Source organism: Podarcis bocagei (assembly GCF_964188305.1).
Source record: "Podarcis bocagei genome assembly, chromosome: 3".
NCBI classification, from domain to species: Eukaryota; Metazoa; Chordata; class Lepidosauria; order Squamata; family Lacertidae; genus Podarcis; species Podarcis bocagei.
Window position 1 is genome coordinate 69596550 of NC_138127.1, and position 23120 is coordinate 69619669.

General features: G+C 42.2%; 1 protein-coding gene across 1 annotated transcript in view; it reads left to right on the plus strand.

Moving 5' to 3' along the window:
• TTC27 (tetratricopeptide repeat domain 27) overlaps positions 1-23120 on the plus strand; it is a 97875-nt gene that overhangs the window by 25902 nt on the left and 48853 nt on the right. Inside the window, exons 10-11 of the mRNA XM_081188072.1 lie at positions 10087-10200; positions 22704-22799. Of these exons, the coding sequence (XP_081044198.1) occupies positions 10087-10200; positions 22704-22799 (210 nt within the window). The remainder of the gene's footprint in view (positions 1-10086; positions 10201-22703; positions 22800-23120) is intronic.

The window sequence follows — 23120 nt, forward strand, 5'->3', positions numbered from 1 at the left end:
TCCTTCCACAATAATTGGTAACAATTCCCAACTGTATGGCTGTTGCTTCCCCTTTTGCTGTTCACCTGAGTCTCCTGATAAAGGTGGGGGAGGCCTATATTTCCATCCCCATCCTTTCTGCCAATTTCCAGCCCGGCCATGTTTCTTCTTGGCCACAAGGCCCAAATGGGATGAAGACGGGAGGCATTCACAGACAGTGCCTTAAAGGCAGCATATCTGGTACTTTATTTATTTCAGACATTTGTATCTCCTGTTGCAGGTGGCTTCTAACTAAAAAAAGGTGAATAAAATTGCAACATTCAGAAGCAAAGGTGTTTTTTTTAAAAAAAATGGGATAGAAGCATACCTAATCATATATTTTTTATCCCTTATGTGGTTCTGTTGCATGTGAACTGCCTCACGCTCCCTGCTGAAAACAAAATATATACTTGCAGTTCTTGCTGTGCAGCAGTAGTGGGGAACTTCTCTAGTCCAGCAAACTAGACTGTGGTGACCTCAGGCCAGGTTTGAAAGGTGGGTCTTCTGCCCACCTGCCAATTACTTGACACTGCAATAACATCAAGTGGCCTTTTCTTTTGCCACCGGGAGTCTTCCAAAGCCCTTTCATAGCACTTAGAAGAGGAACTTCTGAAGATCTGACAGAAGCCCTGTTCAAAGCGCAGGGCTAGATAGCACTTTTGAGTGGAGCTTCTGAAGAAGTCACCCATTGGCACTGCCTTCCAACACCCTTTCAGCCAAGTCTGGCTCTTATCAGCCATTTGCTGTGACCTCAGGTGTAGGGAAGATGGGTGTGGCTTTGCCCTCAGGGGTAAAGTGGGGAGGCCTGTTGAAGCCAGAAAATTTCCACTCCATACTCTAGAGACAGTATTGATACGGACCCACACCTAGGTAAATAGATTTTTCATACTTCATCCACAATCCAATGAGGTGTTGTTGTACTGTAGGCAGGAGTTGCTTTGATCTACAGCAGAATCCTCTGCCACAAATTGCTCTTGAAATTCCTTGAGCTTCAAAAGCAATTTTATCTGTGATGTGGAAGGGCTTGTATGGATTCTTGTTTTGTGGATAGTTGCTCATTACAGACTCCCCCACCCCCCCAGCTGCCACTCAGCGCTGCCGAACAATCTGCTGTGAGGGATTGGAAAGACCTTTTCAAAACAGCATGCCTGGTTGTATGGGGTAAATTGGAACGAGCATTTTCCTTCACAGCACAAAGAGCTCTGCTGGTCCATAGGATCTTCCTCAAGTGTGTTTGTTTAATTATTTTTTGTTTAGAGTTCTTATAAACCTCTCAACATTTAAAAATTCCAAAGTATTATGTAAAGGATAAAATGTGCAATAGAAAATGGCATATAAAGGACACAGGATGCAGTTTAGTACTTTTCACAATGACCAATACAAACGTCTTTAGCATATGCTGAAAGCAGAATATTGTGAGGGCAATTGAGGAACAAAGCCAGAGTCAAAATTGGTTTTTAATGAAAAATCAAATCACATACAGTTTCTAAAACAGTCTGAAATTTTCCATATAATTGTGTTTTTAAAGATAAATCTGCCCTACTGAGCTTTTATCAGTTCTTTTGAGATTGAAACTGGCGCTTTAATATGAATGGATTAATGCCCTAGGAAACCATTAAGAGCAGTTTTTAAGGAAATAATTTTAAAAACAATTGAAGCATAAATACAATTGTAATGCTGATCTTGTATCTATTTTTATATTGTCAACTTAAATAGAAATAAATTTAAATCAGTTTGTCCTTGTTTTATTACATTTGGCCATGCTTCAGGACCCAGCGATGAAAACAATTGTGCTTTTGATAAACTCAATTTTAATATCTTAAAAGTATATAGAGCAAGTCACAGTTTTTCTCCAAAGTATATAAATTTGGGCTAGAACACTAGCCCGTGTTCTTTGTTCAAATATTTCTAATTTATACGGGAGACTTTTAATAGTATTACAGTTTAAACTTTTTGTCTTTATGTTCTGTTTCTGCTGCTTGCCTCCACTTGCTTGGTGAAACATAGGAAAACATTTTAAAAATCAGATAACGGTATTAAAAGGGGTAAGATCAAGGGGACGAGAGAGCTGTCAAAACTGATAGAATATTGTCTGGTTCAAAGGTGAACCAGATGGTGAAAATAGCTCTGCATTCCACCTCGTTGATCCTTATTTTTCATAAATGTTCAAATCCTGTTGACATATGGGAAGGAAAAAGATCCATACATACTTTTTCTCACCTCTGCACCTCCTCTAGTCTGGATACATTTCATAATTTCCCCAGAGACTCCATTTTTAAAGAATCTCTCTTAGCAACTATTGTATTATATAGGGTGAATTAACAGGGGTGTGTTGTTAATTTTTTTAAAAAGTGGGTTGGCTCCAAAGAAACATAAAAAGAAGGAAAATATTAACTAATATTTCTTGCAAAACCTCGCCTAAGACTTAGTTGTATATTATGTGGTCCCTGTAGTTTCTATGCTACTGTTTGGTGGAGAGGTTTTGGAAATAGAAGAACATATTTTCTTACAAAAGGCTCTAGCATAAGATATGAAACAGCCTTTCAGTGAGTAGGACATCTTCCGTATATAGACAGGCACCTTTGTATCCTTTGTATAAATACAAAATGAACAAATTCAAATGCAGGTAAATCTAATTTCTATGGGCACAAAATCTCTTCTTTTTAAGTAACACTGTGCATACCATCTTGGTTCCCGTCCAGGAACACACCGATAGTTTTTTGAACCTGCAGTGCTGACAGGTGTTAGAACAGAACTATCATCTCTCATCAGTGCTATTTAAACAGAGGCCACTGAGTTGTATGCTTGGTTTTGCCCCTGATGTTGCTGGGATTCCCCTTCCCTCTCCGTGTGTGTTTAAGGTGAATGTTTACAGCAGAGACACCCTGATTTCCCAGGGGTTTTTAATTGTGGGGGTAGCATCCTCGGGTATCAAACACAAGAGGATCTGGGAAGAACTGGGTGATAATTTGGGCAGGCTAAATAAAAGCATAGCCTTGAAGCCCTGCTTGTACCCATGGTGAGTGATGCCAGAATAGGGCTGTGGTGTTTGCCAATCGGCTGTAATGCAAGGCAGGAGGAAGGAAGCCCATCTTGTGTCCTAGTGGCACATCAGAACAAACAGCCACATCTCTGGTTCTAATGGGAGTTTAGCAGAGAACTGCCTAGCTGAGCCCGGTGTCCTTTCTTGCTTCTTGCCTTACCTAACAGCTCTTCAGTGTTATGAATTGCTCCAGACTGAAGCCTTTCAAAGAGCTGATTTGCTCCTGTGAGGTGGAGTCCCAAACTCGCCAACCGCCAGTGGCTGTGACATGAGTACTACTGATTGCTGTTACTGAATGTGCCTTCCCCAATGCAGTTCACTTTTTGTACACCTGCTAAGAATAACCTATATGTTCAAACCCATTTGTCTTGACTAGAAGATTGTAAAAGCACCACTACAGAGGTTTTAGGTTAGGCAACATTATTTGGAGAAGCATTCTGTCCCCTCTCTACAGGTGTTATAATACAAATAATTCTAATGAAATGAGCTTGGTGAAGATCTCACATGAAAACATTGGCTGTCTTTCTCCCTTCTGTTAAACTTTTTCTCTCTCCATTCTGTCTTTGTGCTTTTAGGTCACGCCAGTTAATTTGTGGCGGTCTTCTATTCCCGAAACCTTAGCAATGTAAAATGCTGGTACTGTGTGTGAAATTAGGCTTCCCCTGACAAAGCTCTCTTGTTTCTTCACACTTTCTTTCCCTATGTCACTATTTTCTCTGGCAGCCTGGTAGACAACTGGCCTGGTGTGTACCTAAAGATCTTCTCCCTCTCGTTTGTCTTTGGCCAGCTGTATCTTCTGTGAGTCATTTGGTCAGGAAAGACTTTGACTTCTTTATAGCATGAAAACAGTATTACAACAGAGTGCTGTTTGATCTGGCATAGTGTTTTAGAATGCTAAAACAGTTCGTTCTTTAAAATGTCTCACTTTTCCAACCTTTCATCCTGGTTTACCCCAGTCTCTGGTGTAACCATAAGAGGTGCTTTTATGTTCTGTCTTAAAACTGTAGTTTCAAATGACATCTTAGGAATTTTTCTTAAGACAATTCTTTTTCCCCACTTGATTATTGGTGGCTCATGTATACTGGAGAGGCCTGAGGAAACACTTTTAAAGAACTTTTATATATGTAGTCTATCAACTTCCCTTTTTATTAAGTTTTGTTGGGCAAATGATTTTGGTGTACTGGGAGAATGGATTTGTTCATACATGGGGGATCCACAGTTTTGCTTCCCATGGTGAGTACCAAGAGAGCCTCTGGCCAGCATGATTCCTAGGCCTCCTCCTAACTCTGAAGTTGCAGGAACACCCCCAGGGCAAGTATTTGACACAAGTCTCAATTTGTGTTGGCTCTGATTTGTTTGGTGTTCTGGGTGCCCGGCAATGGCAGACCAGCTAGCGGGGGAGGGGGGTGGAGTAATTTTTAAAAAAAATTAAAAGGAGAAATGGCTTGCACTGAAATATTGCAAGTACTGATTGAACCTGAAGCATGGCTGACCTTGAAATAATACATGCTTTGTTCCAGTTCACTGTCTAAAATAAATAACATTAGAACAGTCTATTTAATATTAGAGAAATGTTAAAACTGTTTTTAAAAGGTGTAAGACAGAAATTAATTCACACATTTTCTTTCTAAATGACTTGCTCGAAGACCTCTTCATTTCCAACTCCGTATTCCCCAGGGATTAAGTACAATATTAGCACTGCATTCATTTAGGAATTCCTGTTGTACTGTTAGCTATTGTCTATGAAAATCCTTGAACTCTGGCATTGAAAAGTTAAACCCTTTTCATAGAAATCCAAATTCCTGATTTATTGCTGTTGAGATTGGGCCTTCAGAAATACATACTGATGCACTATGATGTGGTATGGAAGGCTGCGCTTGCTTGGTTTCAGGAGCTGGTCCAATCTAAACATCTAGTTGGGGTGGGAAGACAGTGTTGCAGTCAAACATGGCTAAAGTGGCTTTCAGCCTAACACAGAATAAATGATATGTTTAGAGTAAGGTACATGTTGGTAAAATGGCTCAGCTCCACTTGAAGTGCAAATGGAATCCACGCCTTGTGTAGCTTTAGCCTTCACTCATTATTGAAAACCAATTCTTTAAACAAAATAGTGAACGGACTCGTTTCCTCGCATGAAAAAAAGGTTAATTGCAAGTCTCTTCTGATGAAAAACATATTCCAGAACTGAAATGTGTATTGAAACCCTGTCAAAAATGAATTAAGATTCCCAATAAGAGCTGTAGGAGTTTGAAGAAATTTCCCTGGTCTTGGCTGTAAAACTTTGGCACTGCTTTGCAGCAAATTAAAACCAAGAATAGTTGATGCCAGCTATACCACAATGGCTTGTTCATCTCCTAACATTGCCCATGAACAGGATGTAAGTCTCTGTTATAAAAGATATTGCAAGAAAAATCCTAGAGGCTATTGAAACTATCAAGAATAATCTGCACTAAAAGATGTAGGCAGACGCAAAAATGTTGGCATTACTAAGTATGAATTTTATATATGAAATGAGGATAGCCAACAAGGTTCCCCCCCTCCCCCCGGTGTTGTTAGGCTTGTTGTTGTTTAGTCGTTTAGTCGTGTCTGACTCTTTGTGACCCCATGGACTAGAGCACACCAGGCACGCCTGTCTTCCACTGACTCCCGTTAGGCTACATGTCCCATTATAGCTCACCATTCTGGAGGGAATCACAGTGGCTATCCTGATGCAGAATATTACACTCCAAGACACTTGAATGTTTTAAAACACTTAGATCCCTTTCTTCTAAATGATTGGCCAACGAATCAGCTGAAATGCTATCTAAAGCTACCTGTTCTAAAGTAAATTATCAAATGCAGCTTTGGAAGCTAAGATACTGGGCACAGTTAAGTATGTCAGCCTGGATCAAAGCAGCTACATAAACCAATTTCTCGGATGTGTTTCTGAAACAGCAGTTTCCCATCACATGTGGCAACCCATCTTTTAAAACTGAGGGCAGTTTCAAAACAAATGTGTGGCATGGTTTGTAAGACTGCCGGTAGAATGTGAGGAAGTCGATAATCCCACTGGACATACACTGGCTGCCCCTTTCCTGTTACTTGGCTTTTCTCACTGCACAAGCAGCAATGCATTGAAGAAACAGGATCCAACAGTTAACCATGGGTTCCCATTATCTACAAATTCATAAACTGGTTAATTGTTTCCAGACAAGCCAAGATAGGAAGCCATCAAACAATGGTTTCACATTTTGGCTTCTTTTGAATCCTAGCTTGTTTGGCCATTCACGTGACACAAGGAGGAAAGTAGCTGGAAAGAGGCTGCCCGTAAGTGCCAAATCAGTCAAAAGATATCAGCTGTAGTGCATTGTGTATGTTGCTGCGACGTCCATCTGGGTCCAGCATATGCATTTTGGTTGATTGCAAGGGGTTACCATGCAAGTGTCTGTCAGGCTTTGGACGCTACATTACTCCCCAGTGGATTTTAATACAGTTTTGATAAGACACCGAGAACCATTTGGACAAATATGACTGGGATCTGTATTATTGTTTTCCCGGACTACATTTTGTGATCTGTTTTGTGAGCCCATTAGCGGTTTAGTGGATTAGCGCTATTAGCGGGCTTAGCAGATCAGCTGATAAGCGGTTTGGCGGCTTAGCGGATCAGCTGATAAGCGGCTTAGCGGATCAGCTGTTAAGCGGCTTAGCGGCTTAGGATCAGCTGATAAGCGGCTTAGCGGCTTGGGGAAAAGGGGGTGGGGGAAAGCCCCGCAGGAACTCGCAAGACATTTTCGTCTTGCGAAGCAAGCCCATAGGAAATTCGTTTTGCGAAGCACCTCCAAAACGGAAAACCCTTTCGTCTAGCAGGTTTTCCGTCTTGCGAGGCATTCGTCTTACGGGGCACCACTGTAGTTAAAAAGATTGCATTATAGACAATAACTAAGAGGTAATAGATATATTACGGGACGCGGGTGGCGCTGTGGGTAAAACCTCAGTGCCTAGGACTTGCCGATCGTATGGTCGGCGGTTCGAATCCCCGCGGCGGGGTGAGCTCTCGTCGTTCGGTCCCAGCTCCTGCCCACCTTGCAGTTCGAAAGCACCCCTAAGTGCAAGTAGATAAATAGGTACCGCTTTATAGCAGGAAGGTAAATGGCGTTTCTGTGTGCTGCGCTGGTGCTGGCTCGCCAAAGCAACTTCGTCACGCTGGCCACATGACCCAGAAGTGTCTCCGGACATCGCTGGCTCCCGGCCTCTTAAGTGAGATGGGCGCACAACCCTAGAGTCGGACACGACTGGCCCGTACGGGCAGGGGTACCTTTACCTTTACCTTAATAAATATATATACATAAAAGAAAAATCTTTTAGGCTGTAAGAACAGTCGAGCATCAGAGCATGCTGATGATTGCAGAATTGTCTTCTCATGTTTAGTGGATTTAGCTTTGGGATTCTATCTACAATATAGGTGCTTGGCACTTGCTGGTGGAGATGACTCCCTCATCAAGTGCCATAATGACTCATAGCCCGTTCTTCAGCTTGTTTGGCTTTTAGTAGCTGTGCTTGTGCTCCTGCCATTTACGCATTCACTCATGTTGTCATTCTGTTACTAAAGTCAATCCATTTTGCTGCTATCCTCTTCCCTTCCTTCTGTGTTGCGTCTAGCAAAGATCATTAGATACAGTAACCAATTTCAAAGTCTGACCAGATATTCTCCCCCTTTGAAAAGTTTCCTGGTTGAAATAATTGTTCAAGGCCTTCCTATCCAGTGCATCAAGATATTGGAGGCAAGGCAATAAAGCATCATGCTCCATAACGCTTAAAAATGTCTCTTAACTGTAAAATTAGCAGAATAAAACCAACAGTGTGTAAAAAGTCTTGAGCTGCTTTAGGTAACTGCAGTCCATTAAGTACTGGGTCTGGGACAATCATACAATAGTCATGCTATTACTGCCGTGGTTGCAAGGATTATTCAATAGCATTTCAAATTTTCATCGTCCGGCAACTCTCATTTATGATGGTCGCTTCACCACATTGTCAAGATAGCAGCCAGTGAAAGAAAAGCTTCCACGTAACTGGGCCATTGAAACAATCTCTTATTAGCTTTTGAAGTCAAGAATTGTGTGGACACAGAAGTATGTCTCGAATAATTGGCTTGGATCCTGAGACGTACAAGCTGAACTGCAGTTCCACTGTAAAGTTTTCCTCGCTTTCCTCATCAATGCAGCCCCTGAATAGTGTAGGCCAGAGCTTTCCAAACTTTTCATGTTGGTGACACGCTTTTTAGACGTGCATCATTTCACGACACAGTAATTCAGTTTTACTAGCAAACCGGAGGTTAAACTAACCCCTTTCCAGCCCCGACAGGAGCACAGTGAGCATTTGCGCGACACACCTACATACTGTAGGCATCACACTAACGTGTCATGACACACAGTTTGGAAAGCTCTGGTGTAGGGTATAGCACAGTGGGGAACCTCTGGAAGGGGGTACCTTATATGAATGGAAGTACATTTACGCTTGCACATAGTGCTGTTAGATCCAAACCATTCAAATTTGATACAGCCTTTTGTTTAGCATTTGATGGTTCCTGTCAGTGGCAAATGGAAATGTTACCTCTTTTTTGCTATTTTTTTCTACCTGCAATTTACCGTATTTTTCGCCCCATAGGACGCACTTTTTCCCCTCCAAAAATGAAGGGGAAATCTGGGTGCATCCTATGGGGCGAATGCAGGCTTTTGCTGAAGCTTGGAGAGCGAGAGGGGTCTGTGCGCACCAACCCCTCTTGCTCTCCAGGCTTCAGGAAGACATCCGCAGCCTAGGCAGTCCTGCGGGAGGTTCCGCAGGGCTGTCTAGGCTGCGGATAGCAGCCTGCTTCCCGGAGCACCGGGCGCGCTGAAAGCAGAGCGCCCGGCGCTTCGGGAACGCATCCACAGCCTAGGCAACCCTGCGGGAGGCCGTCTGGCGCGAGGGGCGCCCTGAAGCAGAGCGCCCCTTGCACCGGGCAGACATCCGCAGCGTGGGGAGCCCTGCAGGAGTTCCCCGCAGGGCTCCCCACGCTGCGGATAGCAGCCTGCCGCCCGGCGTTAAGGACACCCTGAAGCAGAGCGCCCCTCGCGCCGGGCAAACATCCGCAGCGTGGGGAGCCCTGCAGGACTTCCCTGCAGGGCTCCCCACGGTGCGGATAGCAGCCTGCCACCCGGTGCGCGAGGCGCAGAGCGCCCCACGCGTCGGGCAGACATCGGCCAGCCCCACAAGCTTGGGTGACAGCAGGGAGGCGCAGCGCCGCCATCCCGCTGTTCCTCAACCTGTTTCGGTTTCCCCGACCTGGTTTTGGGGGGGAAATAAAGGAAATTTTCCCCCCTTTATTTCCCCCCAAAAAAACTAGGTGCGTCCTATGGGACGGAGCGTCCTATGGGATGAAAAATACGGTAAGCAATTAGCCTTACTCAGCTAAAAATGGCAAATTATCTTCTACTAAGAAAGAGTACAGTCATTTAATGGTTCCTTTTGTGCCACATAAATGCATGAAATGCTATTTTGAAATGCATTGATACCAGCGACATAATAAAGGTAAAGGGACGCCTGACCATTAGGTCCAGTCGAGACCGACTCTGGGGTTGCGGCGCTCATCTCGCTTTATTGGCCAAGGGAGCCGGCGTACAGCTTCCGGGTCATGTGGCCAGCATGATTAAGCCGGTTCTGGCAAACCAGAGCAGCGCACGGAAACGCCGTTTACCTTCCCTTACCTATTCATCTACTTGCACTTGATGTGCTTTCGAACTGCTAGGTTGGCAGGAGCAACATAATACACAGCAAATAATCTCCAGTATGTAGTTATAATGCTACAATAAATTAATGCTGACTTTGTTGTATTGGTATACATCTTTGAATTGCCAGTTAGATATCAAGAGTCATATTAATTGTCAGATATTGGTTATAGTTGACTACCTACTGTAACTCAAGTATCCTGGAGTACCACACAGTAAGATTTCTCATCTTCCACTCACTAAAAATAAATGCTTTGTCCTTTTTCTTTCCCTTTTCCCCAGTATCTGCTTTCACAACCAAAATTCTGGGCAATTCAAACTTCTGCTCTGCTTCTCCGAACGAAGCTTGAGAGAGGAAGCATTCGTCGAATAGAACGGGCAATGAAACAGACTCAGGTAAGAGGGTTTTTTTGGTATATAGGGTTTTTTGGTATATAGTTAAATCTCTCTTCCAATTTTCTACTCTTGCTATTTGAAGTGTTGTCTTTATTCTTCTTTCAAATAAAGAAACAATATAAATATTCAGGGCTTTTCATAACACTTGAATTACTTGCATACTTTAGTTATTTCTAAATGCAGCGAACAAAAATTTTCTGTAGGCTATTTAGAGCTGCAGCTTTTTTGCAGTCTTGGTGAAGGATACCCAGGGATAGAAACCTGTTTCTGCTTGGATCACCATTATTAGATTGTGGCAGATGATGTTCTGCCTCTGTACAGTATTGGCCAAAGAGCTACTGGTAGCAAGCACAAGGACAAAATGTTCAGGAAGATCAAAAGATATTAGAAGTGTAGAGAACAAACTGAAATGTCAAAAATATCTTTTGAAAAACTGCTGAAGTATTTTTACTGATTACAGCTGCAGGCCTATGGACATTTACTTAGGGAAAAAGTTCCATCAAGCTCTCTGGAATTTCTGGGTGAACATACAGGATTGAGCAATAGTTGATATCGCTAGTAAGGTTTCTGCAATGTTTAATGCAAAATCCAAAAAATGCTGACAGATTAATATTTTTATGAAAATATATTGCCTTTATTTTGGTGTACACATGCTATTTTCTTGAACCGGGCTAAGGATTTTAAGGCAAGTTTTTTTAAAAAAAATATTGAAGTCTCATTTGAAGCCATGTTAAGGAATTTGTTGATTTGTTACTTTTCAGGCTGCCTAAAGTGATAATGCTGTAGTTTTAGTTACCTGTCAGAAATCTGTCATTGCCTGTCTTTGTGGGAATTACAAGCAGATACAAGTTTTGATCTGTATGATTATTACACAAGAATCTCATGCAGCCAACACTGTTCCCACCTAATCATATCTTTGCTTTTATAATGCAGTTATTGTGCCTGTTAGCATTCAATAGTTTCATATTTTCTTTGCTGCTGAATCATGGACATTTTCCTATTTAGGATTTCTTGTATGTGTTTCATTCACAGCTAAACAATTTTCCTATTAAGGAGGCAAGTGGTGTGTCATACCAAAGGTGCCTTTAAAAATTGCTTAGCAAGCAAACTGGTATTCTAATGGGTAGGGCTGTCTGTCTTTAAGACTGAAAGGTCACCCAAGACTATTTCCCCCCCTTAATCAAACACAGATGTGGTTGTGGTAGCTTGTGTCATATGGCAATTCATTACTAAAAATGGTCTCTTTAAGTGTCATTTTCTACAATAATTATCACTTTTGTACAGGGGGCAAAAAGGGGAGCAACAATTTGCCACTTATTTGGTTAAGAATAAATGTGGCTGTCCAGTCACTATCGTAGTGAATCTGGCCAAAATTCTTCCCGAAAAGCATTTCTTGAACATTTGATTCAATTGAATTAATTTGTTGTTAGTGATGTTTTTGTATCTTAATTTTAAGTGGACATTGTTCGGTTTGGTTACGTAGTTTTTAATGTGTTTTATTTGTATGACTACTTTGCTATATTTGTAATTATGTAAAGCTTTTCATATTGTAAGCCACCTTGAGCATTGTTTTAACTGTGGAAAGGTGGCATACAAATAAATGATGATGGTGATGGTGGTTTTTGTAACAGGATGCCTGCTGCTGGAGTGCTGTCTCCCACCCATTGCTGCTCTCTCAGGATCAGAAAGAAGACTTGCAGCCCTCTCTCCTGTCGCAAACCCCACCATTAGAAAAGCCATTCCTGAAAACTGGGGGTTCCAATTATTATTATTATTAATATTAATTATTATTATTATTATTTGTAGCCCGCTCATTTGGCTGGGTCTCCCCAGCCACTCTGGGCAGCTTCCAACAAAGATTTAAAATACATTAAAATGTCACACATTAAAAACTTCCCTAAACAGGGCTGCCTTCAGGTGTCTTCTAAAAGTCTGGGAGTTGTTGTTCTCTTTGACATCTGGTGGGAGGGCATTCCACAGGGCGGGTGCCACTACTGAGAAGGCCCTCTGCCTGGTTCCCTGTAGCTTTGCTTCTCACAGTGAGGGAACCACCAGAAGGTCCTCAGTGCTGGACCTCAGTGTCCGGGCAGAACGATGGGGATGGATACGCTCCTTCAGGTATACTGGGCCGAGGTCGTTTAGGGCTTTTTAAAGGTCAACACCAACACTTTGAATTTTGCTCGTAAATGTACTGGGGGCCAATGTAGGTCTTTCAAGACCAGTGTTATGTGCTCTCCAGCCCCCCAAAGCATGCTTCCCTTGCATATCCTCAAATAAATGAAAACTAGAAATTCAGAAGTTCTTCCTTGACAGATAGTTTTGCTGTCTTCTGGCTCCTATAAAATTCTGGATAGTTCTAAGAGAATTCCAGTAGCTTAAGATTTTGCAACATTAGACTAGCGAGTTTGGGGTTTTTTTTAATCAGCTGCAGCTGTTACTTTTTTGTGGTTTCTTCAAAAGAGAAGCAATGTTGGCAATTAAAACAAGTTACGGTATAATTTATCATCACTGAATAGTTCAAAAGATTCATTGGAAATGAAATGTGTGTTCGACAGAATGAAACTTTGAGCTCTTTGTTTTTATGTTGACTGTATTCCTAATATAAAAAGTGGTCTTATTTCAGCAGAGGGGCCTAAAATCCTGTGAGTGTCATAAACCCTTTTCACTTTATGTGGTAATCACATCCTCATATGGGTAAACAAGAATGGAATGTTATATTTTAAAATACAGTGATCTTAATTTAAAACGCTTTTTTAGCAATCACTAAATTGGTTCCCTCTGCATTCTATAGAGGTAACCAATAAATATTACTTTTGTACACAGAATCTTTTATCTCATAGTTTGCACTGGAAATTGATGAAAACAAGATAAAATGAAGTAAAAGCACATAAATCATTTTTAGTGGAGGTCTTCATAAATGAGCCATGTTTCTAGGCTTCCAATATTCATAGAATCATAGAGTTGGAAGGAATCGTGAGTATCATTTCTTCCCAACACCATGCAAAGCAAGAGTCTTTCTCCCAAGCCCATTTGTTTAACTCCTTCAGCAGACCCTAGGAATGCCAGGGGATTCAAAATGTAAGCTGTTGGAAGTGTTCCCTAAAGTAGGGGTGTCCAACAGGTTGACCACAATCTACTGGTAGATCCCCGGGAGATTTTTGTAGATCGCGGTTGATCGCTGAGTCCCTTTCCTTAGCATTGGTAAAATCAAATCCGGCCCCACCCCCTCGCCCCACCCTCCAGAACAGAAGACAGTGTTTACTCAGTGAGGCTGTTTGTTTCCCCAGCAATTTGTTGGTGAGTGGCTGTTCCTCTTTTCCCTCAACAACTTTGACCTGAACTCCCAAAAAACGGGTAGATCACTGCCAGTTTTTAATTCTGTAAGTAGATCGCAGTCTCTTGGGAGTTGGCCACCCCTGCCCTCCCTAAAGTACAGTGGTGCCCCGCAAGACGAATGCCTCGCAAGACGAAAAACCCGCAAGACGAAAGGGTTTTCCGGTTTTCGATGCGCTTCGCAAGACGAATTTCCCTATGCGCTTGCTTCGCAAGACGAAAACGTCTTGCGATTTTTTTCGCTCCCCCCTTTTTCTAAGCCGCTAATAGCCTTTTAGCCGCTAAGCCTTTAATAGCCGCTAAACCGCTAATAGCGCTAATCCGCTAAGCCACTAATAGGGTTGCTTCGCAAGACGAAAAAACCGCTAGACGAAGAGACTCACGGAACGGATTATTTTCGTCTTGCGAGGCACCACTGTATCTAAATGCAAGGATCATGGAGGGAGGGAAATCTGTGATTTCTGTGGTTAAGCACTCTTAAACATGCACAGTGCAATCCTATCCATTTAATAGAGCTTATTCCCAATTAAATACAGTGGTACCTCGGGTTACATACGCTTCAGGTTACAGACTCCGCTAACCCAGAAATAGTACCTTGGGTTAAGAACTTTGCTTCAGGATGAGAACAGAAATCTTGCTCAGGCAGCGCAGCGGCAGCGGGAGGCCCCATTAGCTAAAGTGGTGCTTCAGGTTAAGAACAGTTTCAGGTTAAGAATGGACCTCCGGAACGAATTAAGTACTTAACCCGAGGTACCACTGTATAGATAAGATTGCAGCCATCAGGGCCAGCATGTCCCCTTGAGCCGCTTGAGTTGAAATGGGAAGTGCCGCCCTGCCACTGCCCTACTGGAGGAGAAGCAATGCCAGCATCAACACCGATTTCTGGCAAGGTTGGGTGGGCAGGGTGCCCCCCAGGGTGCAGCCACAAGGGCTTCTGCCAACCAAGGTGCTTGCTTCACACACACACACCCACACCCACACACACACCCATGGTGGGCCTGGCCTGGCAAGCCTTTGTGTTGTACTTTGCTAAACTGAGCTTCATTAGGATTATCCTTGGCGCCCATATAAATGAACTTCTACTTTATGTTATCTAATTAGACATTGTTATTAATTTATTACATTTCTTAACTGCGCTTCACCTTAAGTTCCCAGAGTTACATCTTTAAAAAAAAAAAGACCACGACAAGACAATAAAAAACCATCTCAAAATACTACACCATGGAAACACTCTGTTACATTGGATAGTGGGGTCCTGGGTTCTAGCCCCACGTTGGGTAAAAGATTCCTCCATTGCAGGGATTGCACCAGATGACTCTTCCAACTCTACTGTTCTACGATTCTATGATTTAAGAAACACTATTTTGCCCATTAACTATCAGTCATCGCTTCTGAAAAGGTCTGGACATTTGTTTACAGTCTGATCCTATGCATTTTTAATTGGAAGTAAATCCCCATTTTGCTTAATAGGACTTGCATCCAAAAAAGTGTTCATAGGATCCAGAAACCTGTCTCTGTTCTCTCAGAAGATAGAATTCTGCAGTGCTAATAAATGTTGATTGTCTGGCCAGAGTTTTGTAATTTTGCTTTAGGTTATATAAATTCGAGGTAGTGGTAAACAATTACATTTCCCCGGTTAATAGCACCAAACAACATTCATGATATTGTTCTTTCAGGTAATATATTTCAGAATTATTCAAATTGAGTTTCTCAATTGAAATCAGTTGCCTCAGTGATTTATACATTGCCATGATTTAAACCATTCCAGCCTGATCTTCTCTTGCACTCAGCAAATTGCAGTTCCTGACACCATAAAAAGGTTGAGTTAGACTTCCAGTACATGTTGTTTTGCCTGTCTTGTTTAAAATAAATAGGTAGGCTTTTTGTTTTTGTTTAATTCTCTTTGTTCAAGCCAAACGCTGCATACTGGTGCACATTTCCATTTTGTTTTCAAAAGTATTTTATCATGAGCATATTTTGCATGTCTCTCTGTTATTGAGTTCAAAGTTGGTTGAGGTTAATACACCTCCTTAGGAAAGCTCACCTAACCGCTGCACCCAGACAGTCTCCCCACCCCCACAGCTTAGCATGCAGCGTTTAAAATGTTTTCTGGCTTCATCTCATACCTATTACCATTTTCCTAGTAGGTGGTCCGTGCAATTCAGCTCTGTAGCTTAATGGATTTCAGCAATGCTCTTTTCATAAAACATCACTGTGAAAGCAGCAGATAGCATTAGCTCATCTGATTTATGGAATACCATGTGGTGACCTTTTGGAGGAAGGTCCCAGTTAAATTTAGTTTGCGTACTAAATGCCACAGCTGTATGGAAGAATGAATGGTGAGGATGCAACCAGGTGACCTCTCCCCACCCCACCCCCCCAAATTCAAAGATCAGGAAGCAAGTCAGTCATGCTCATAGGAAAAACAGAGGTGTTCCTTAATTAACTCCAATTGTAGTCTCTTATGCAGGCAATATGCATAACCTTTGCTGGTTTGGAAAGCCTGTGTTTTGTTCACCTTGCCATACCTGCAGAATGTTTGGGTCTCTTAATGTTGGATGACATTGGCGTTGTGTATGAGTCACTCTGTCTGTAATAATAGTTGTCAACAGCACACAGTGTTTTACATCCTCCCCTGTTAATTAGAGAAAGGTGGTTCTCCCTGCCTAACCCCAGATGTAGGAATACCAATTGTGCTTGAAGCTTTGCACTTGCTTTGTTGCAGAATTTTATCACTTAAGTATTAAAGCACTGCATTAAAATACAGAGATTTAACTGGGAAAGGAAGGAGCAGATGTTGAGGTTTGGCTTTCTTTAAATATTTGTAAGAAAATGATTCATTTTAATATTAATCAAAAGAAGTTATTTGGAGATTTTAGAGATTTTTCATTCTAATAGATGCATGCGCTGGTAAGAGAATGAGATACATTTTTTAACTTTCATAAAGCGATTGTGTGATCTATTCTATGCAGTTTTCATCATCTTTTCTATTGTATCCACATGTTATCAGCCAGGAATTAGATCCCACCCATTAACAAAATAGCACTGTGCGGTCGTATCCTCCCTCTTATCATATTATTATTCCATTTCATTGGGGGAGAGCCAGAAAAATTCAATATTTTGGCCTCCAGTGAATTTTTAAGTCTGGTTATGTCTTTTCTTCCCCCTGACTGCCTTGATTAGAGGACCTCTGGGGTCGGCCAGTTATGCTAAATGTTTCCTTGTGACCTCAGGAATCCATTGCTTTTTTTTTTTAAGTGAAGAGCTTTAAGTAATGTTTCAAAATAGGAGCAGTTTAACATCAACAGACAAGATCCCAAATAATGTACCATATGCAACTTGCCTGTGATTTAATACAGAGGCATGCAGAAGGGGTTTGAATTGGAAAGCTGAATTATTATTTTCTGTGCTCCATCAAGATTTCCTTAAAATGTCACTACAACTTCCTGTATGAGGACTGGTGTAAGTACTGATATGCACTCACAGATTTCTTGATGCCTTATCTGTATTTAGCAGGTCATTATTGGCCCCAGTTTTTCACTCTGCTCATTGTTAGCTGTATCCAGTGTGACCATTTCCACCACTATGGTGTTTCCAGGCATGGCATGCTGTCACAACCCAGTTTGAGGTAGAACTGGAAAGTGAACTTGAAACAACCTTGGGGTGTGTGTGAGAGAGAGAGAGAGAGACAGACAGACAGACAGACAGACAAGCTGATCAGGCTTGAGATGCATCCAGTCAGATTTCTTTCTATGCAAGGGGGCCACAAGGGTCCCTCACAGCGAGAAGTGAAACTACAGGGAACCAGACAGAATACCTTTTCGGTAGTCGCCTCCACCCTGTGGACTGCCCACCTGGCAGATGTCAAAGAGTTAGACAGCTATATAGTTTTTCGTAGGCATCTGAAGGCAGCCCTGTTTCAGGAAGCTTTCAGTGTTTGATAATGATGATGTTGCTGCTGCTGCTGCTGCTGCTGCTGCTGCTGCTTGTTTTTCCTGTAATTTTGTTGGAAGCCTCCCCAAGTGGCCGGAGCAACCCAGTCAGATGGGCAGAGTATAAGAATTTCTCCTAATACTAATGCTACTAATAATAATACCAGGATAAACAAGCAGATCAGAAAGGTCAAAGCTTTATTTCCTAACCAAATGTGTGTTTTCCCTTGTGGAGAGGGAAAAGGGAGCCTAGAAGATGGAGTGAAGGAATTACCCTATCTTGCACACTAACCTTAATCCATGTACATACCAAAGATTGGCAGTGGGGGGTCGAGATGCTCCCACAAATGAAAGACCTGGGCTAGTGAGCCATGTTAGAAGCAAAATAAAAGAATCCTGTGGGATTGTAATAACAGAATTTTCTTTTGCCAAAATCCACGCTTGTATTGTTCTGTATGCCCAGAGTCTCCACACATTAAAATCCAGATTGCCAGCTTGCTTGTTTGCTAGCCCAAACCTGTTGCTTCTCTTCCTAGCCCCACTGTAGTGTCTAGTGTCAACGCTACAAGTTGGTGGTTGGGGAGGGCACACAACCTCAAGCACTCCAGTTCATTTTGCATCTTTGAGAGCCTCTTCTTCTTCTAGTGACCACAAAGATTAAATTTGTGGCAGCTCAGAGATGTACCCACTGGAATAGAATTACCGTATTTTTCGCCCTATAGGACACACTTTTTCCCCTCCAAAAATGAAGGGGAAATCTGTGTGCGTCCTATGGCGCGAATACAGGCTTTCGCTGAAGCTTGGAGAGCGAGGTGGGTCGGTGCGCGCCAACCCCTCTCGCTCTCTAGGCTTCAGGAAGCTATCAGCAAGCCTGGGGGGCCCGCGGGAGTTCCCGCAGGGCTCCCTAGGCTGCGGTAAGCAGCCTGCCGCCCGGCGTGCGGGGCACCCTGAAGCAGAGCGTGCCAGGCAGACATCTGCAGCCTGGGGAGCCCTGCGGGAGTTCCCGCAGGGCTCCCTAGGCTGTGGATAGCAGCCTGCTGCACAGAGCGCGGGGAGCGCTGAAGCAGAGCGCCCCATGCTTCGGGCAGACATCGGCCAGCCCCACAAGCTTGAGGGACAGCGGGGAGGCACAGCGCCGCCATCCCGCTGTTCCCTGACCTGGTTTTGGGGGGGAAATAAAGGGGGGGAAATTTCCTTTATTCCCCCCCCCCCCAAAAAAAAACTAGGTGCGTCCTATGGGACGAAAAATATGGTACATACCTTATTCATGGTTATGGAAAGATCGTTCTGCACCTACTTGTATGTAAAATTCAATAGTGTTAAACTCTGTATGCCCTGGATAGTATTTGCACTAAATTCAAATCAGAAGCTTTGAAGCAATCAGTGAAATGAAGCTACATTTCTCTGGATGCATATAAAATTGGTCTTTTTAAAATTCAGTTGCATTATTAGGAATTCATGGTCCAGCTATCTACAAGGGATTATTATTCTCAGCTTGCCAACATACTTATCTGTAACAGATCTGTAGCTCCCACAACACCCTTGAAAGTACTTCATCTGTATGTTGCAGTGACACCTCTGGTCTGTTAAATTCATTTTTAGCAAGGGAGCCTTTAATCTCCATTTGCTTGCATGTGTCGCAATTTATTAACTGCAGAAGAGGCAAAATACAGTTGCTACTTGGTTTTGCAAACGGCATTGTTAGTTTTGTAATAGTCCATCCATCGTTCCAATGTTATTTTCCTAAAGCTGTTTTTAGTTACCCAGACCAAAATTTCATCTGAGGAGCCAGATGATGTGGCTTTTAAGCTGGCTAAATCTAAGTAAATTCCTTGTGTAGCTAAATAGCATCACAGTATTGAAACTTAATATAAATTGATTAGACAGCACATAATTCACGGCTCTGTTTTCCCTAACTACTTGCTTTACGGTGTTAAAAGCAGAATCTGTTCCTTACTTTTTACATTTTTGTGACCACAGAGAGGTAGGAAAGAAACAAAATCTTATGCAAAGATATAGGGTGCAAATATTGAATTTAACATATATCGTGCCTGGGTGAGGACTGAACAGGTTTATGCATTACAAGAAAACAGCCTAAAACTAATACTTGGTTCCCAACAATGCAAGAGGGAGGAATTTTGTCATGAGGGAGGAATTGAAGCCAGCTTTCAGCACTTCTCTTGGGATTCCATCCTTTCCTGGGGCTTTACCACATGTCTGAGAGTTGATGGCGTTCTTCAGCTTATCAAAGGGGGGGGGGGACATCCAGCTCTTCCAAGGCAGGCAGACTCTGTTGATTGCTGTGTCAAGGACCATGTTTCCCTGCAAGTACAGTTCTTGATAGTGCTCTGCACATTGCTTCATCTGCTTGCTGTGGTCTGTGATTATCCCTCCCAACAAGCTTTTCAGCAATGCAGTTTTCCTGACTGTTGATCCTTGGTCCGTTTTGCGAGTGTTGCCAGTGTCAGCAGCAAGTTGAATGCTCTGACACAGCTTTAGCTAGTAGTCATTGACACATTAGTCTGGCAATCAGTGGGGTATCAGTCCTTTCCTTTCTCAGTGTAGCAAGTGTCTTCTTGGGAGTCTAGAGTGTCAACTGCTCAAAGTATCCTTCCTTCACTCATGTCTTCCTCCATGGGGGTCCCTATTTTGAAATCGTAGGTGTTAGATACAAGCCAGCAACTGATGTTTGTGGGGTTTTCTGATGTACGTAAAGGGCCTAATACCCCCCACTAAGTTACCTATTTCTGTGAGTGGCACTCTGATCCAAACAATTAAATCACTGTTTTCTCTATAAAAACATCAATTTCTGAAATATGGCAAAGAAGATCCTTTAAAGTATTGTTTAAAATGACCCTGTTATACAGGTGGATTGGTCTGTTTTGCGGCTGGGAATCAAAATAAGGCTTATCCACACTCTGCAGTTGAGCTGTAACCATAGATACGGTACAGTGTACTGGTGTCGGATGAATGAATATAATCAATCTGCTGCTATAATTTATTAGCTATCTTCTCTGATCAGATAGCTGATTAATGACTAGCAAAAATGTGTGATTGCCTTCATGAGGTGGATGTTTGCTTATGGCAATAAAGATATTTAAAGTTACACAGCATGCACAAGAATTTTTCAGTTGAATCTGTTGAGGCTATATATATGTTGAGAATTGTGGTTCATGCATTCCTTTTAAAAGTGTTTAGGCCTGAGTTATAATCTTGTAATAGTGTTGGTGATATCTGCTGTGTGTTTTTTTTTTTTTAACTTCTGAAAGTCACCTTGCTATCTTTAGACATATATATTTGAAAGCCAGTTGATGGTGTACTCAAAATACATAATGCTGGTACAGCAAATCTTAGGCCAGGATCCATGCAACCATGATCTGTATTGGGACCTGTGCTTTTCAACTTGCTCATAAATTACGTAGAGCTAGAGGTGAGCAGTGAGGTGGTCAAGTTTGCTGATGACACCAAATTGTTTAGGGTGGTTAAAACAAAAATGCAATTCATAGGAGCTCCGAAAGGATCTCTCTAAACACTGCAAATGGGCATTAAAATGGCAAGTGTAAGTGAATGTAAACAAATGTAAATTAATGCACATTAGGGCAAAATGCTCATTTATACACATGGGGTTTGAACTGGTAGTGAATGGCTTGTATCCAAGCAGCACTAAGGATTTCCACTTGGACAATGGAACGTTCCCCCCTCTCCTCCTCCCGTGGATGTGCCCCTAAATATGAGGGTCTGTAGGGAATGAGTTGCCTTTCACATATTTGGGGCCTAAGTTGTTTAGGGCTTTAAACACTAATGTAAGCACCTTGAATTATGCCTGGAAACAAACTGGCAGCCACTGCAGCTGTTTTAACATGGTATTATATGATTTCTGAATAGAACCCCAGCCAGTAATCTGGCTGTTGAATTTGGACAAGTTGAAGCATTGCGATATTTTAATCTAGGTGCTAACAGAGTATGGAGTACAGTGGCCAAGTCTAAAAGTGGCCGGCCTGAATTGGAAATAGGTGCTCCCAGCCACTAAGGCCACCTGATCCTTCAGTGACAACTCCCAAGGCACAGACCTGTTTTTTTCCAGAAAAATGCAGCCCTGTGTGGAACAGGCTATCTTCCCACCTCCTGGAACTTGGAACACATGGCACCTCTTGCCTTTCTTCAATTCACCTTCGATTTACACACTTGAACACTAAGCAGCCCTATTCAGAAGTAAAGTTTGTGTGTTTCAACACATTAGCAGGGAGTGGAGCAGAGCCTCACCAACTAGCCCGACTTTCAGTCATGTATGCTGCTTTGACCCACTCCTGGCACCAACATTAGTGGGTGATAATGCCTTTGTGTATACTTCTGAATTGGGCTTCAGAGTGGTGAAGCTGACAGAATCAAGAAGTCATTTTCAGGTAATAAATGGGAACAATCTCCTTGTCCCCTCATGGATGAACATAGGCATCAAGTCTCAACTTGAAGTTGGGATCTTGATCCTCAGCACCTCTATAAATACACTTCATGTATTCATGAAGCCTCCCTCACTGCAAACGTTTATACCGAACACATAGGCATTCGACAGTGGGCAAGTCAGTGTGCGTAAAGTCAGAGGTGGGGCTCGGTGGCGCAGCCCCACTCACACCTTGAATCAATGTATGAGAATTACTTCTGAATGGGACTAGTGTGTCCATAGCAAAAACCGCACTCTCTAAAACTGTAAAATCGAAACACTCCTGTCTTTATTAGCTAGTGCAGCAGCCAACTTTGAGTAGGAACATGAGATAGCATCACCAAGTAGAACTAGTATGATTATAAAGTTGGGGATATGTTCGCCTCAAATGTGAAACATGGGAATCTAAAAAAATGAGAGAGGTGTGCTTTGTTAAGTGAAATTTTAATGTGGAGTCCATCAGTGGTTTATGTGATAGGCTGTGATAGCTGTGTTGCTCTTCTGTTATCTCCTGTTGCTATTGCCTCCTTTGCTGACCACTGAGACTACAAGCTCTTCAGCTTTGGCTGTCTTCCTGTGTAAGAAGTGGTTTATTTCATAAATTTTATGGCATGTTGACATTTACAATACCATCCCATTCATTTTTCCAGTGTACTGTGTCCAATGGGACTTACTTCCTTGTTTGAGTGCTTAGAATAGCAGCCTTAAGAGCTGTGCTGTTGTAGTTTTGTTTCAGTCCTAGACAGAATCGTAAATACTGTTAAACTTCCATTTATATACATAGTGTTTTGTATTCCCAGGCTCTTGCAGACCAATTTGAAGACAAGAAAACATCAATTTGTGAACGTATGAAACTATTCTACAGTTGCCAAGTTCCTCCACATTGGGCTATCCAGGTACAGAATAACTGGTGCATAATGTTTTAGTTAGAATTCACGTTACATTTGATTTTTAAGCATTTCCTTTTTGAAATGTCCCAGCTGAGATATTGCACTGGGGAAATGATTGCTTGTTTTGTTAACATGAAGAATGTTACAGATTTCTCTCCGTTTTAAATATATTTCCCACAGTTTTTGATTTCTCCTCCAGTATTAAATTGTTTGTTAACAGTCTCTTCTCCCTCCCCAAACAAACATAATGATTTAGCTTAAAGAATAATACTTTCATAAATGTTCAATAAGTCATGATCCAGGAAAAAAATTAAACTGTCTCCCCAC